Here is a 16,378-nt window from a genome sequence, read left to right as displayed (position 1 = left end):
CCAGGCACGACTCCAACACCATCATTACGTTTGCAGACGACACAACAGTGGTAGGCCTGATCACCAACAACGATGAGACAGCCTATAGGGAGGAGAACAGAGACCTAGCCTTGTGGTGCCAGAATAACAACCTATCCCTCAACATAATCAAGACAAAGGAGATGATTGTGGACTATAGGAAAAGGAGGACTGAGCACGCCCCCATTCTCATCGACAGGGCTGTAGTAGAGCAGGTTGAGAGCTTCAAGTTCCTTGGTGTCCACATCACCAACAAACTCGAATTGTCCAAACACATCAAGACGGTCGTGAAGAGGGCACGACAACACCTATTCCCCCTCAGGAGACTGAAAAGATTTGGCATGGGTCCTCAGATCCTCAAAAGGTTCTACAGCTGCAACATCAAGAGCATCCTGACTGGTTGCATCACTGCCTGGTACGGCAACTGCTCGGCCTCAGACTGCAAGGCACTAAAGAAGGTAGTGCGTACGGCCCAGTACATCACTGGGGCTAAGCTGCCTGCCATCCAGGACCTCTACACCAGGCGGTGTCAGAGGAAGGCCCTAAAAATTGTCAAAGACCCCAGCCACCCCAGTCATAGACTGTTCTCTCTGCTACCGCATGGCAAGCGGTACCGGAGCACCAAGTCTAGGACCAAAAGGCTTCTCAACAGCTTTTACCCATAGGCCATAAGACTCCTGAACAGGTAATCACATGGCTACCCAAACTATTTGCATTGTGTCCCGCCACCCGCCAACCCCCTCTTTTACACTGCTTCAACTCTCTGTTTATCATCTATGCATATTCACTTTAACTATACCTACATGTACATATTACCTCAATTAGCCCAACCAACCGGGGCCTCCACATGTTGACTCTGTACCGGTACCACCTGTATATAGCCTGTTATTTATATACTTATTTATAGCTACAGTTATTTTCACTGTTATTTCTATACTTATACTTATCTATTCTTTACCTAATACCTAATTTTTACTTAAAAATTGCATTGTTGGTAAGGGCTTGTAAGTAAGCATTTCACTGTAAGGTCTACACCTGTTGTATTCGGTGCATGTGACAAATAGACTTTGATTTGATTTGAAATCTCCCTCCCTAGTCTTTCCGAATAAGAGGCACCCCCTAGGGCACCATTGTCTTGTCAATTTTATTGCCTTGTTATGAACAGCTGTTTCAGTCCGTATTGGCCCCTTGTGCCACGGCCGCAAATATTAGCATTAGCTTCCTAATCACATTCTTTCCTCCGAATGTCACCGAGAAGGGCACGTCTGTTTGCGGCTGGCTCGCACTGCTTCAACTCTAAGATATCATTTATCTTTGGAAGAAAAAAAAGAAGGAAGGGGAACGGCATAAGGTTGTGGAGAGACGCACAGTCACTGAGTCGCTGTACCAGCACTAATTTGCCGCCGTAATGAGCAAGCAGCTATGCATGATCATCGGGCAATTATATTTGGTTACCATGCAAACAGGGAGGATCATGGGAAGTTATTAAAGGGGAAAAAACACCCTAGCTCGGTTACAATAGGAGAGAGAGAGAGATGGAGAGAGATTATCTAAACAGTCTCTTTCTTTTGGTTTTTCTATGAATACTAAATCCATAATGTTCCTTCGCCAGTCTGGCCCAGGGAGAACAAATGGAGTCAATTGGTTTTTCAGTCAGATGTGAATTATGATTACCTTCAAATGAAGCTATTGGATGGATAGGACTGGGCCAGCTCTGGATGTTGTAATTGTTTGTAAACATACACAAATGGGTCAATGTCTTCGGTTATGTATCATGATAAAAGTAATCTGAGTCAACAGTAGTTGTACAGTAGTTGTGTAAACATACTAACTCGTATGAGTCTTAACTGTCGTGAATCGTGATAGTACTTTGCTTCAAGCCTCATACTGTATCGCGGACATTTTTGGCAAAACAACTATAAGCTGAACCGATACTGTTGAAAGGGTTCTACATGGAACCCAAAAATGGTTCTTCAGTGGGTTCTCCTATGGGGACAGCTGAAGAATTGTTTTAGGTTCTAGATAGAAAAAAAGGTGCTAACAGTGTACATACAGTACACTGTACAGTGTGTTCTGAAAGTATTCAGACTCCTTGACTTTTCTCACATTTTGTTACAGCCTTATTCAAAAATTGATAAAATCGTTTTTTTCTCTCATCAATCTACACACAATACCCCATAATGACAAAGCAAAAACAGGTTTTTAGAATCTTTTGCAAATTTATTTAAAAAAGAAACCCTTAAATTTCACATTTACATAAGTATTCAGACCCTTTACTCAGTACTTTGTTGAAGCACCTTGTGCAGCGATTACAGCCTGAGTCTTCTTGGGTATGACACTACAAGCTTGGCACACCTGTATTCTCTGCAGATCCTCTTAAGCTCTGTCAGGTTGGATGGGGAGTGTTGCTGCACAGCTATTTTCAGGTCTCTCCAGAGATGTTCGATCGGGTTCAAGTCCGGGCTCTGGCTGTGCCACTCAAGGACATTCAGAGATTTGTCCCGAAGCCACTCCTGCGTTGTCTTGGCTGTGTGCTTAGGGTCCTTGTCCTGTTGGAAGGTGAACCTTCACCCCAGTCTGAGGTCCTGAGCGCTCTGGAGCAGATTTTCATCAAGGATATCTGTACTTTGCTCTGTTCATTTTTCCCTCGATCCTGACTAGCCTCCCAGTCCCTGCCGCTGAAAAACATACCCACAGCATGATGCTGCCACCACCATGCTTCACCGTAGGGATATGGCCAGGTTTCCTCCAGATGTGACGCTTCGCATTCAGGCCAAAGAGTTCAATCTTGGTTTCATCAGACCAGATAATCTTGTTTCTCATGGTCTGAGAGTCCTTTAGGAACTCCAAGCGGGCTGTCATGTGCATTTTACTGAGGAGTGGCTTCTGTCTGTCCACTCTACCATAAAGGTCTGATTGGAGTGCTGCAGAGATGGTTGTCCTTCTGGAAGCTTATCCCATCTCCATAGAGGAACTCTGGAGCTCTGTCACAGTGACCATCGGGTTCTTTGTCACCTCCCTGACCAAGGCCCTTCTCCCCCGATTGCTCTGTTTGTTTGGTTCCAAACCTCATCCATTTAAAATTATGGAGGCCACTGTGTTCTTGAGGATCTTCAATGCTGCAGACATTTTTTTGTACCTTTCTCAAGATCTGTGCCTCGACACAATCCTGTCTCAGAGCTCTACGGACAATTCCTTTGACCTCATGGCTTGGTTTTTGCACTGTCAACTCTGGGACCTTATGTAGACAGGTGTGTGCCTTGCCAAATCATGTCCAATCAATTGAAGGTGGACTCCAATCAAGTTGTGAAAACATCTCAAGGATGATCAATGGAAACAGGATGCATATGCGCTCAATTTTGAGTCAACAGTCTGAATACGTATGTAAAGTAAGTATTGTTGTTGTTTTTTTATACATTTGCTAAAATTTCTAAAAACCTGTTTACACTTTGTCATTATTGGGTATTGTTTGTATTGTTTGATGAGAAAAAAACACACATGTAATACATTTTAGAATAGGGCTGTAACATGACAAAATGTGGAAAAAGGCAAGGGGTCTGAATACTTCCCGAATGCACTGTATAATATCAACAAATCAACCAATTTTATCACAAGTATTACAATATAACCATGTCATACTAGTGCTTCTGTATCATAGACATCATTCCTCTCCATCTGTGACTCAGTCAGTGAAAGCTGTGTCAGATGCCCTGACAGCTGAGCAGTCAGATGGTGTATTAGACTGCTAAATAGCTAACTAAATAGCTAACAAAATGGTTACACAGACTATTTTTGTATTTTGTTCTTATTTTTGCACTGTCTATGCACACTTACAGGGCCCTACACACTGCTCACACTGATACTCTAACACACGTACAAACACTCACTCCATAATTTTCTCACTCACACATATGCACATAAATTTAAACTGACTCTACACACACCCACTCACATACAATAATTATATACGCTGCTGCTGCTCTGTTTATCATATATCCTGATGCCTAGTCACCTTACTCCTATACACATCTACCTCTATCGATCCAGTATGCCTGCACATTGTAAATATGGTGCTGGAACTGACCCTGTATATAGTATGCTTACCTACTTTATCATGTTCTTATTTTTTGTTCTACCTTGTCATTTTTAATATTACATTGTTATTGCTGCATTGTTGGGTTTAGAGCTAGCAAGAAAGGCATTTCAGTGTACTTGTGCATGTGACATTAAAACTTGAAACTCTAATGTCCTGACTCACCCTACCCTGTTCAACTCACACCACGGACCACATTTACACATCACTGGCATCAGGGACAAAGTAGGCGATACAACACCCAACACGAGTTTCAAACAGAATACAACACCCAACACGAGGCTCAAACAGAATACAACACCCAACACGAGGCTCAAACAGAATACAACACCCAACACGAGGCTCAAACAGAATACAACACCCAACACAACACCCAACACGAGGCTGAAACAGAATACAACACCCAACACGAGGCTCAAACAGAATACAGTCTTCATTTATACTTTACCTTAATACTGTATCCCTTCTCACAAGCACTGTTTATTGATACATTCGATGTTGAATTTACTCTGGGGAACCAAACATGATTCATGCTTTTGCAGTGTTGCAAACGCTTAGTAAATCAGTTATATAATAACTGGCTATTTTCCTCTGATACATGTGGTCTTACAGCCTGTTATGTAGCTATGGTGTCTGTTACAAGTCTGCTGAGTTATGACCAGCTCTGTGACAGCTTGGAAGATGACAGCATGTCCTCATTTTTGTTCTGTTCGTTTCCCGTTGCTATCTCGATCTGCTTTTCATTCCTTTTCATTCCTTCTCCCTGCACATAGAGTCCCCTGAATATAAATAAAACATTATCTATCTCAATGATCTATGTATGCAGGGCATCCCTCTGCATATGAGGACACCCAGAGAACCAGAGAGCCAGGGCTGGCTAGAACTGCTTGGCTGAGGAGGAGGAGGAGGAGGGGAGGCAGTGTGAGATGCAGGGTGGGTGTGCGGCAAAGCAGTAACTCAGGCCTAATTCCCTGCTGTAATTCAGGAGGGCCAGGGCCAGCAATAGGCAAATCTACCCACAAATCTCTCACCTTGCCCAGGGACCAGTTCAGGGCCAAGGGGGGCGGCATGGAGCGGTATGGGGAGGCGATGGGGGCTTGGGGGTGGGTGGTGATGGGACTGATAGCCAATCAGACAGAGCCAACCAATACGCCTGCCTTTCTGTAGCCATACTACGAAGAGGAACAGAATGTGGAGGTCAACCTGGTATTTTCAGTTAAGCTTGTGGAGATTTTCCATTCAGTTTTCAACCAGAGTTTAATCAGATTTCATGATTAAGTAGGGCCACCGAGGGTCAATGTCATTTCCCTGATGATTTCATGGCTCAGGTTGTGGGCTTTCTATATTTCATTTTTCAATTATCTTGGAACTATTTTTATGTTGGCTGTGAATATTTTTATTTATTCAGCAATTCACTTTCTCTGTTTTGATTGTATGTACAATTTACTCACCGCATGCAGTGTACTTCATGGTTCATTTAATTAGTCAGTTTTCTGAATCACAATTACAATTGTTAACTCTATTCTTCTCACTCACCTAGCTTCATTGAAAACGTCATAGGGGACAACTCTAGGCTCACAGCACATGCAGCTCTTTTCCCCTCCAACTCCTCATCTTGCCACACTACCTGTTTGAGACCACACTCCTGGTGACATCACTTCCTGACCCTGGTGGGTGATGGGAAAGGTTCCTCTGTGGGCGTAGAATAAAGTGGCCACAGTAACCAGTGAGCCGAGTCTTCCGTCCCTTGGCTCTGGGAGTTGCAGTTGGACGGGGAGAGTAGATAGCAGCTGCCTGGACACATGGCACTTTAACTTCATGTGGGGAAGAGGGGGATGAGGGAGAGCGAGAAAGAGAGAATGAGAGAGAAAGAAAGAAAGGGTGAGGCAGGCCCTCAGATCCACTCCACTGAGGTTTCATCTGATATAGGCTACAACAGTTGCTCACCCAGAAACAGGCCTATGAGAGCTTCCACTCGTTGCGGTACAGCACTGTTAAAACCTCTTACATCTAGACGTTCCGCTAGCGGAACACCTGCTCCAATATCCAATGATGGGCGTGGCGCGAAATACAAAGTCCTCGAAAATCCGAAAACTGCCATTTTTCAAACATATGACTATTTTACACCATTTTAAAAGACAAGACTCTCCTTTATCTAACTACACTGTCCGATTTCAAAAAGGCTTTACAGCGAAAGCAAAACATTAGATTATGTCAGCAGAGTACCCAGCCAGAAATAATCAGACACCCATTTTTCAAGCTAGCATATAATGTCACAAAAAACAAAACCACAGCTAAATGCAGCACTAACCTTTGATGATCTTCATCAGATGACACTCCTAGGACATTATGTTATACAATACATGCATGTTTTGTTCAATCAAGTTCATATTTATATCAAAAAACAGCTTTTTACATTAGCATGTGACGTTCAGAACTAGCATTCCCACCGAATACTTCCGGTGAATTTACTAAATTACTCACGATAAACGTTGACAAAAAACATAACAATTATTTTAAGAATTATAGATACAGAACTCCTTTATGCAATCGCGGTGTCCGATTTTAAAATAGCTTTTCGGTGAAAGCACATTTTGCAATATTCTGAGTAGATAGCCCGGCCATCATGGCTAGCTATTTTGACACCCACCAAGTTTGGTACTTACCAAACTCAGATTTACTATAAGAAAAATTGGATTACCTTTGCTGTTCTTAGTCAGAATGCACTCCCAGGACTTCTACTTCAATAACAAATGTTGGTTTGGTTCCAAATAATCCATAGTTATATCCAAATAGCGGCGTTTTGTTGTGCGTTCAAGACACTATCCAAAGGGTAACGAAGGGTGACGTGCCCGGCGCGTTTCGTGACAAAATTTTCAAAATATTCCATTACCGTACTTCGAAGCATGTCAAACGCTGTTTAAAATAAATTTTTATGCGATTTTTCTCGTAAAAAAGCGATAACATTCCGACCGGGAGTCGTTGTTTTCGTTCAAAGACTGAAAATGAAAACATGTAGTCTTCTCGTGCAAGCGCGCCCCAGTCTCATTGTTCTCAGATCGACCACTATCCAAATGCACTACTGTTTTTCAGCCATGGCCTGCAAAGTCATCATTCAACGTTCTGGCGCCTTCTGAGAGCCTATGGGAGCGTTAGAAAATGTCACGTTATGCCAGAGATCCCCTGTTTTGGATAGAGATGATCAAGAAGGCCAATAAATGGTCAGAGAGGGCGCTTCCTGTTTGGAATCTTCTCAGGTTTTGGCCTGCCAAATGAGTTCTGTTATACTCACAGACACCATTCAAACCGTTTTAGAAACTTTGGAGTGTTTTCTATCCAAAGCTAATAATTATATGCATTTTCTAGTTTCTGGGCAGGAGTAATAATCAGATTAAATCGGGTACGTTTTTTATCCGGCTGTGAAAATACTGCCCCCTATCCATAACAAGTTAACACCCTCGCTGATGTGAGCGGTACACACAGTCACCACTCTGCATCAAATACATCTCGGAATTGGTATTGCATTGCCTCAAGGCACGTAAATTGAGCAGATGTTTGAGTGTATGTGTGTGGGGCGTATGGATTACTTTTTTACTTAATGCACAGTACATGGGTGTGTGTGTGTGTGTGGTAAAACACTGTGTGTGTGTGTGTGTGCGCACAGATGTACCCATATCAAGGCACAGAAATTGAGCAGATGTTTGAGTGTATGTGTGTGGGGGGCATGGATTACTTTTTTCTCTCATGTACAGTACATGAGTATGTTTGTCTGCGTCTGTGCATGTGATAAATTAATCTGTTACTATGTACACAGATGTACGTATATGTATGTGTGGATACATTGTTTGTTCAATGAGTTTCCTGAAGATGAATGTACTACAGCTATGTCATTTCTCAATGTGCCTGCCAGGAAGAGAGCTGCTTCCCTTGTGCCAAGATGGTGGCTACAGAACTGAACAGGTGCATGGTGGGTTAGCTTAGTGTTTTGTTGTTTTTATTCCACAGTTTATCCCCGGGGCAAAGCTTATTATGATGAAAATCACTGACAAGAGCTTGTCTTTATTTCAGAGCCTCTTCAGCAGAGCATGATGAGATTCAGGTTGATGTTTATTGTAATGAGTCTTGTTCTGGAGGCAGAACTGCACAATTTCCTGTTAGTTAAGCCAGCTGCAAAGTCAAAATTGGCTATATTGTAAAAATTCATGAAAACAAAAATGTGCTAACTTAATGTAATGTAAAGGTTAGGTGTTAGGGTTAGCAGTATGGTTAAGGTTAGGGTTAGGCAAAAATATTATAACATTGTGGCTGTGATAGCTAGTGACCACTGCAGAGCTGCCTCCAGAACAAGATTCATGACAAAAAAAACGCTAACCTGCTGATGAGAGGGGTAATACTTGTGTCAGCTGTACAACACATTGATGCTTCATTTTTGATCCACTCATCCCTATTCGTTATTGAATACATGGATATTGGCTTTCAGTATGACGATGAGAAATAGGATGCATTCATTGTGGCTCAGTGTTGATGTAGCAGCTTGGTTGCATATTCAACTCTGCCAGATGGTTTTAGCTCTCAGTCATTTGCTAATCTATTCATTTATTCTTAATTGGTTCTAAAGGATGTTGAAAAAAATGTCACTGCTGTAAGCCGTGAGTTTGTGGGCAGATCATGCGCCATATGAGTAGGTGGTAATCTGTGAGGGAGAGAGGGAGGGACAGAGGGAGGGAGAGAAAGCTGAAAGGGGAGCAAAAGGGAGTGATGACGGGAGGGAGAGAAAGGGAGTGATGAAAAAAGAGAGCGATGGAGAGGGAGAGAGTTGAATCCTCCATCTCTTGCCTGTGGAGTGACTCCAGAGCAGCAGGGATATGTAGGGTCTTAAGATGAATGAGAACCACATCTCCCTCATGGATACATCCACCACTATGAATTAACATGGCTCTTGTTTGAATGGAAGAGAGTGCAACAGTATAACTACCTAATGTTACATTTTAATAGTCAGTAATGATTATTGGGCCAGATCTTTTCTTTTACAGCTATGTTCACTGACCGTTGTTTTTGAAATGCCCAGGTCTTACTATTTTTATTATTTATTCTGTTTCTAATTTCACATTGCCAGTCTCAATTCCATTTCTACACCATCCTTTTAGCCTTGGGAATTTCTGAAAAGTTTGGAACAGTTTCCCTGGAGTTCTGTAAGTTTTATGAAACAGGAGCTCTCTCTTCTGTTGTTGCCGGGCGACTTTGTTTCAGAGGGGGAGTGTATTTCTCAGACGCTGCTCTCCTATTGGAGATTAATGAACACATTTGTCCAGAGGACGTTCCTCTCTTTGGAGTTGCCCATCTCTACCTAGTGTGATTTATGGCCACCCAGCAGTGCATGAGTTATAATTTGAGAGAGGTTTGTTTTTCCTCATGAAGATGGAATTTTAAATGTTGTGATGAATAACCCTCTCTGCTCTTGTTATGTATCATACAGTAAGCACAGGGAATTGTGGGAAGAGTGTAGCGTCAAAATACGGTGACTGTGCTTTTTTGGTGTCTGGCTGCAGTAGAGGCTGGATGGCATTAGGGTGGTCACGATTTGTCTGATTCTCGCTGTGGTCTATCCATTGACCACTAGTGTAAAGAATTGTTGGTTACTCTTGGAATATGTCCGCTCTATCATTCTATACACCCTGTACACAGGACTGTATGTGTATGGATTAAGTGTGCTATTCACTCTCAGATTGGCTGCTAGAAGGTTTTTGATGTGTCTGTTATGGCATGAAATGTGACAAACCATGTAGCAATGGATGTGTCCTGGTGAATTTACATGAGCAGGCTTTGAGGGGTAGGCTATGGCTTGGAGACGAAGATCGGGTTTAGTTAGGCTAGTAACACCCTTATCACATTGGCATGTGTAATTTCTAGGGCTGTGGGATTAACCGGCTTTGTGTGTGTGTGTGTGTGTGTGTGTGTGTGTGTGTGTGTGTGTGTGTGTGTGTGTGTGTGTGTGTGTGTGTGTGTGTGTGTGTGTGTGTGTGTGTGTGTGTGTGTGTGTGTGTGTGTGTGTGCGTGTATGTGTGTGTGCGTGTATGTGTCTTTGACAAGGAAAGAGAAAGAAAAGAAGAGATAGAGGAGAGAGCTCTTCTCTCCATTTCAGCGCCAAGGACAGCACTCTATTTGTTGACTCACTGAACCAAACAGGACACCTCTGCTCTGGAGAAACTTGACCAACTTGTTCTCACTCAGACTAGATTCACTCATAATCTCTAATAGTGTCTCTCTTTTTGTGCAAATGCATGCATGTCTGTCTCACTCTCACGTCTCTCTCCCTCTTTCTTCCAGGGAGGCTTGATCGCTCTCCTCCTCCTCATCCTCCTCTTCACCCTGGTGCTGTACACTCGTCACCGCTGGTGCAAGCGCCGACGTGTCCCCCAGAAAAGCGCCAGCACCGAGGCCACCCATGAGATCCACTACATCCCCTCTGTGCTGCTGGGGCCCCAGGGCAGGGACAGCTTCCGGGGCTCCCGGCAGCTCCAGCACAGTTCTGTCATTGGCATGCCCATCCGGGAGACCCCCATCCTTGACGACTACGACTGTGATGAGGACGATCAGATGGGACACACACACACCTCCACACCCAACCAGGTCCACAACCAGCTGAGCGATGGGAAAGTCCTGGGCTTGGAGGAGTATGGGCCCAGCCAGGGGACACTGACCCACAGCCAGCACACTGACAGCCTGAGGAAGGGGGAGGACAGCCTCCAACACAGTCTGGATAAAAGAGGTGGGTACTACTGGAGTATGGTACAGTCCACCGTAGTCTACAGATTAGACTATAACACAGTTGTTGAAACAGATTGAGAATATAATATATTTCTGTTCAACATTTTTATTGAAAAGCAACCACTTTTGGTGACAAATCATCTACCTATGAAATCCTTATGTATTCCCCGTCCTGTGCTCTACGTCCAAAGGAATGTATGCTACACTTCAAATATTCTACACACAACTGGTTTTGCTTAGTCGCTGTTCATATTTTATGACTCAGATAGGATTAGCTCAAAAAGTAGAAATCTGCCAAAAGTATGTGTGTGTTTTCCTCTGAAACACTGTCTCTGTCCTCTTGGTTAATCCCATGTTAGAAAATGGCCATTGGCCCCGTGTTTCTGTCAACCACAAATAATGACTACAAGTCAAGATGGAGAAGGTCGTTGACATTGGTCTGGCCTCTAACTAATGGGGGTGATTCGATGAGTCAAACTCATTGACCCTCGCTAATCGCAATCCAGTGTGTAGTCCTGGAACTGTGTCCTATATTATGGACTCAAAGCTTTTATTTTTTTAATATAATGTGTTGAAAAAAGATGTGAAAAATGGAATGTGTTATCTGAAAAAAGCCTAATAGTAGAATTTAATGAGTTGTTCTCCACAGTTAATTCTGGTTGTGGATTAAATGTGACTGCAGGTCACTGTAATAGCTGTAGATTACATCATATCCACGTTGAACCACACTGTACCCCAGGGAAGTTCAGCTTTAATAATTGAGGGGTGGCGGATTGCAGGGGTGGTTTTTCAATGTGAGCGCTATTCGTGTCATGTTAAATTATACATGGCAAAGTTTAACATCTCGTTTCCCGGGGCTACCCTCCTCTCTCTACTATTATTTATCATTCAGCAAAAAGCAATTTAGCCAAACTCAACTTCCTGAACCCACAACACTGCTCCCGGTGAGGAGAGAGGGACCAGGACACAGCCATCCTTTCATTTCATGTGATACATTTTCTTTTGGGAAAGGAACTTTGCATTATTCATCTGTAGCTGAAAGGGTAATACTTTGGTGCTCCCAGTTTTTTGTGTCGGTGGAGGGAGGCTTTCTCTGTAAAGCCAACAGCAGTAGGGCCAGATTGCTGTGCAAAGAGAGTCAAGTGTAATGCCACTGAACACGTAATGTAATTGAAAATGTACCTGAATATTTATTTTTTTCAAAACAGCAGCAGCATGTTTTTAAATGGCTTCAATGTTTGGCTTAATTTAATCATTTACAGACTGATATGAAGAATCACAGGGAAATAGTAGTTGCCTGAAGAAATCATTCCATATGCTAACATTTAAATTAAAAAGCAGCAGGTTTTCTTTCATGAAGCAGTGTTTTGAACACACTTTATTAGCTCTTGGAATGTCCTTGGTCTAGTTTAATATTTTTAAATAATATCACCTCCCAGATTTTCTTTAATGATGCTCAGTATATACACTGCTCAACAAAATAAAGGGAACACGTAAACAACACAATGTAACTCCAAGTCAATCACACTTCTGTGAAATCAAACTGTCCACTTAGGAAGCAACACTGACTGACAATAAATTTCACATGCTGTTGTGCAAATGGAATAGACAACAGGTGGAAATTATAGGCAATTAGCAAGACACCCCCAATAAAGGAGTGGTTCTGCAGGTGGGGACCACAGACCACTTCTCAGTTCCTATGCTTCCTGGCTGATGTTTTGGTCACTTTTGAATGCTGGCGGTGCTTTCACTCTAGTGGTAGCATGAGACGGAGTCTACAACCCACAAAAAAAAAAAAATCAAAATCAAATTTATTTATATAGCCCTTCGTATATCAGCTGAAATCTCAAAGTGCTGTACAGAAACCCAGCCTAAAACCCCAAACAGCAAGCAATGCATGTGAAAGAAGCACGGTGGCTAGGAAAAACTCCCTAGGAAAAACTCCCTAGAAAGGCCAAAAACCTAGGAAGAAACCTAGAGAGGAACCAGGCTATGAGGGGTGGCCAGTCCTCTTCTGGCTGTGCCGGGTGGATATTATAACAGAACATGGTCAAGATGTTAAAATGTTCATAAATGACCAGCATGGTCAAATAATAATAATCATTGTAGTTGTCGAGGGTGCAACAAGCACGTCCGGTGAACAGGTCAGGGTTCCGTAGCCGCAGGCAAAACAGTTGAAACTGGAGCAGCAGCATGGCCAGGTGGACTGGGGACAGCAAGGAGTCATCATGCCAGGTAGTCCCGAGGCATGGTCCTAGGGCTCAGGTCCTCCGAGAGAAAGAAAGAAAGAGAGAATGAGAGAATTAGAGAGAGCATATTTAAATTCACACAGGACACCGGATAAGACAAGAGAATACTCCAGATGTAACAGACTGACCCTAGCCCCCCGGCACATAAACTACTGCAGCATAAATACTGGAGGCTGAGACAGGAGGGATCAGAAGACACTGTGGCCCCATCCGATGATACCCCCGGACAGGGCCAAACAGGCAGGATATAACCCCACCCACTTTGCCAAAGCACAGCCCCCACACCACTAGAGGGATGTCTACAACCACCAACTTACCGTCCGAAGACAAGGCCGAGTATAGCCCACAAAAATCTCCGCCATGGCACAACCCAAAGGGGGGCGCCAACCCAGACAGGAAGACCACGTCAGTGACTCAACCCACTCAAGTGACGCACCCCTCCCATGGACGGCATGGAAGAACACCAGTAAGTCAGAGACTCAGCCCCTGTAATAGGGTTAGAGGCAGAGAATCCCAGTGGAAAGAGGGGAACCGGCAAGGCAGAGACAGCAAGGGCGGTTCGTTGCTCCAGCCTTTCCGTTCACCTTCACACTCCTGGGCCAGACTACACTTAATCATAGGACCTACTGAAGAGATAAGTCTTCAGTAAAGACTTAAAGGTTGAGACTGAGTCTGCGTCTCTCACATGGGTAGGCAGACCATTCCATAAAAATGGAGCTCTATAGGAGAAAGCCCTACCTCCAGCCGTTTGCTTAGAAATTCTAGGGACAATTAGGAGGCCTGCGTCTTGTGACCGTAGCGTACGTGTAGGTATGTACGGCAGGACCAAATCGGAAAGATAGGTAGGAGCAAGCCCATGTAATGCTTTGTAGGTTAGCAGTAAAACCTTGAAATCAGCCCTTGCCTTAACAGGAAGCCAGTGTAGGGAGGCTAGCACTGGAGTAATATGATCAATTTTTTTGGTTCTAGTCAGGATTCTAGCAGCCGTATTTAGCACTAACTGAAGTTTGTTTAGTGCTTTATCCGGGTAGCCGGAAAGTAGAGCATTGCAGTAGTCCAGCCTAGAAGTAACAAAAGCATGGATTAATTTTTCTGCGTCATTTTTGGACAGAAAATTTCAGATTTTTGCAATGTTACGTAGATGGAAAAAAGCTGTCCTTGAAACAGTCTTGATATGTTCTTCAAAAGAGAGATCAGGGTCCAGAGTAACACCAAGGTCCTTCACAGTTTTATTTTTAGCCACACAAGTGGCTCAGGTAGTGCAGCTCATCCAGGATGGCACATCAATGCGAGCTGTGGCAAGAAGGTTTGCTGTGTCTGTCAGCGTAGTGTCCAGAGCATGGAGGCGCTACCAGGAGACAGGCCAGTACATCAGGAGACGTGGAGGAGGCCGTAGGAGGGCAACAACCCAGAAGCAGGACCGCTACCTCCGCCTTTGTGCAAGGAGGAGCAGGAGAAGCACTGCCAGAGCCCTGCAAAATGACCTCCAGCAGGCCACAAATGTGCATGTGTCTGCTCAAACGGTCAGAAACAGACTCCATGAGGGTGGTATGAGGGCCCGACGTCCACAGGTGGGGGTTGTGCTTACAGCGCAACACCGTGCAGGACGTTTGGCATTTGCCAGAGAACACCAAGATTGGCAAATTCACCACTGGCGCCCTGTGCTCTTCACAGATGAAAGCAGGTTCACACTGAGCACGTGACAGACGTGACAGAGTCTGGAGACGCCGTGGAGAACGTTCTGCTGCCTGCAACATCCTCCAGCATGACCGGTTTGGCGGTGGGTCAGTCATGGTGTGGGGTGGCATTTCTTTGGGGGGCCACACAGCCCTCCATGTGCTCACCAGAGGTAGCTTGACTGCCATTAGGTACCGAGATGAGATCCTCAGACCCCTTGTGAGACCATATGCTGGTGCGGTTGGCCCTGGGTTCCTCCTAATGCAAGACAATGCTAGACCTCATGTGGCTGGAGTGTGTTAGCAGTTCCTGCAAGAGGAAGGCATTGATGCTATGGACTGGCCCGCCCGTTCCCCAGACCTGAATCCAATTGAGCACATCTGGGACATCATGTCTCGCTCCATCCACCAACGCCACGTTGCACCACAGACTGTCCAGGAATTGGCGGATGCTTTAGTCCAGGTCTGGGAGGAGATCCCTCAGGAGACCATCCGCCACCTCATCAGGAGCATGCCCAGGCATTGTAGGGAGGTCATACAGGCACGTGGAGTCCACACACACTACTGAGCCTCATTTTGACTTGTTTTAAGGACATTACATCAAAGTTGGATCAGCCTGTACTGTGGTTTTCCACTTTAATTTTGATTGTGACTCCAAATCCAGATCTCCATGGGTTGATAAATTGGATTTCCATTGATTATTTTTGTGTGATTTTGTTGTCAGAACATTCAACTATGTAAAGAAAAAAGTATTTAATAAGATTATTTCTTTCATTCAGATCTAGGATGTGCTGTTTAAGTGTTCCCTTTATTTTTTTGAGCAGTATATCTCAAAAGATAAACTACATAGTTTGAGCCCTGATTTCTGTTTGGCTGACAGCTGTGGTATATCAGACCATATACCACGGGTATGACAACATATTTATTTTTACTCCACTAATTATGTTGGTATCCAGTTTATAATAGCAATAACTCACCTTGGGGGTTTGAGGTATATGGCCAATTTACCACGGCTAAGGGCTGTATCCAGGCACTCCGCGTTGCGTCGTGCTTAAGAACAGCCCTTAGCCTTGGTATATTGGCCATATACCACACCACCTTGTCCCTTATTGCTTAAGTAATAAAGACAATTCAAAAGGGGCCTTTGCCTTGAATAAATCATGAAGTGTATCCTCTTGGCACGGGTTCAGCTCCCGCTTGAACACATCTACCATACGGCCGGCTAGCCTGCATAAGTAATCGCCTCAATTAATTCAAAACTGGGGATATCTGCATCCTGATCTTGTGTGTGATTTATATTGTAATCTGTGGAAATCATCAGATTGTTAAAATCACAAAATCTTTTTTTCTGCGTTCTCTTTTTTGCTGCATCGTATCGTCTGCTTTTAAAAACCTGTCCTTGTGCTAATCACTGGCTGTAAGGTATTATCACTGCACAGGGAAGCAGCTGCAGGACTCACGGTCCACTAACAGCAGGTTTGGGACACTGGTTTTAGTTGACATCAAAGGCTCTCCATCGGAAAAACATACTTGTTGTCTCCTCCTGGTCATCCTGTGCATTTTAAATTAGAATA

At 44.0% G+C, this 16,378-nt stretch overlaps 1 protein-coding gene across 1 annotated transcript in view; it reads left to right on the top strand.

The window, feature by feature from the left end:
• LOC115204090 (astrotactin-2) overlaps positions 1 to 16,378 on the top strand; it is a 525,217-nt gene that overhangs the window by 107,521 nt on the left and 401,318 nt on the right. Inside the window, exon 3 of the mRNA XM_029769397.1 lies at positions 10,439 to 10,880. Coding sequence (XP_029625257.1) covers positions 10,439 to 10,880 — 442 coding nt within the window. The remainder of the gene's footprint in view (positions 1 to 10,438; positions 10,881 to 16,378) is intronic.

This window comes from Salmo trutta, chromosome 12 (assembly GCF_901001165.1).
Source record: "Salmo trutta chromosome 12, fSalTru1.1, whole genome shotgun sequence".
Taxonomy (NCBI): Eukaryota; Metazoa; Chordata; class Actinopteri; order Salmoniformes; family Salmonidae; genus Salmo; species Salmo trutta.
Note: the sequence above shows the minus strand (reverse complement) of the source record. Positions and strands in the feature narration are given on the sequence as shown.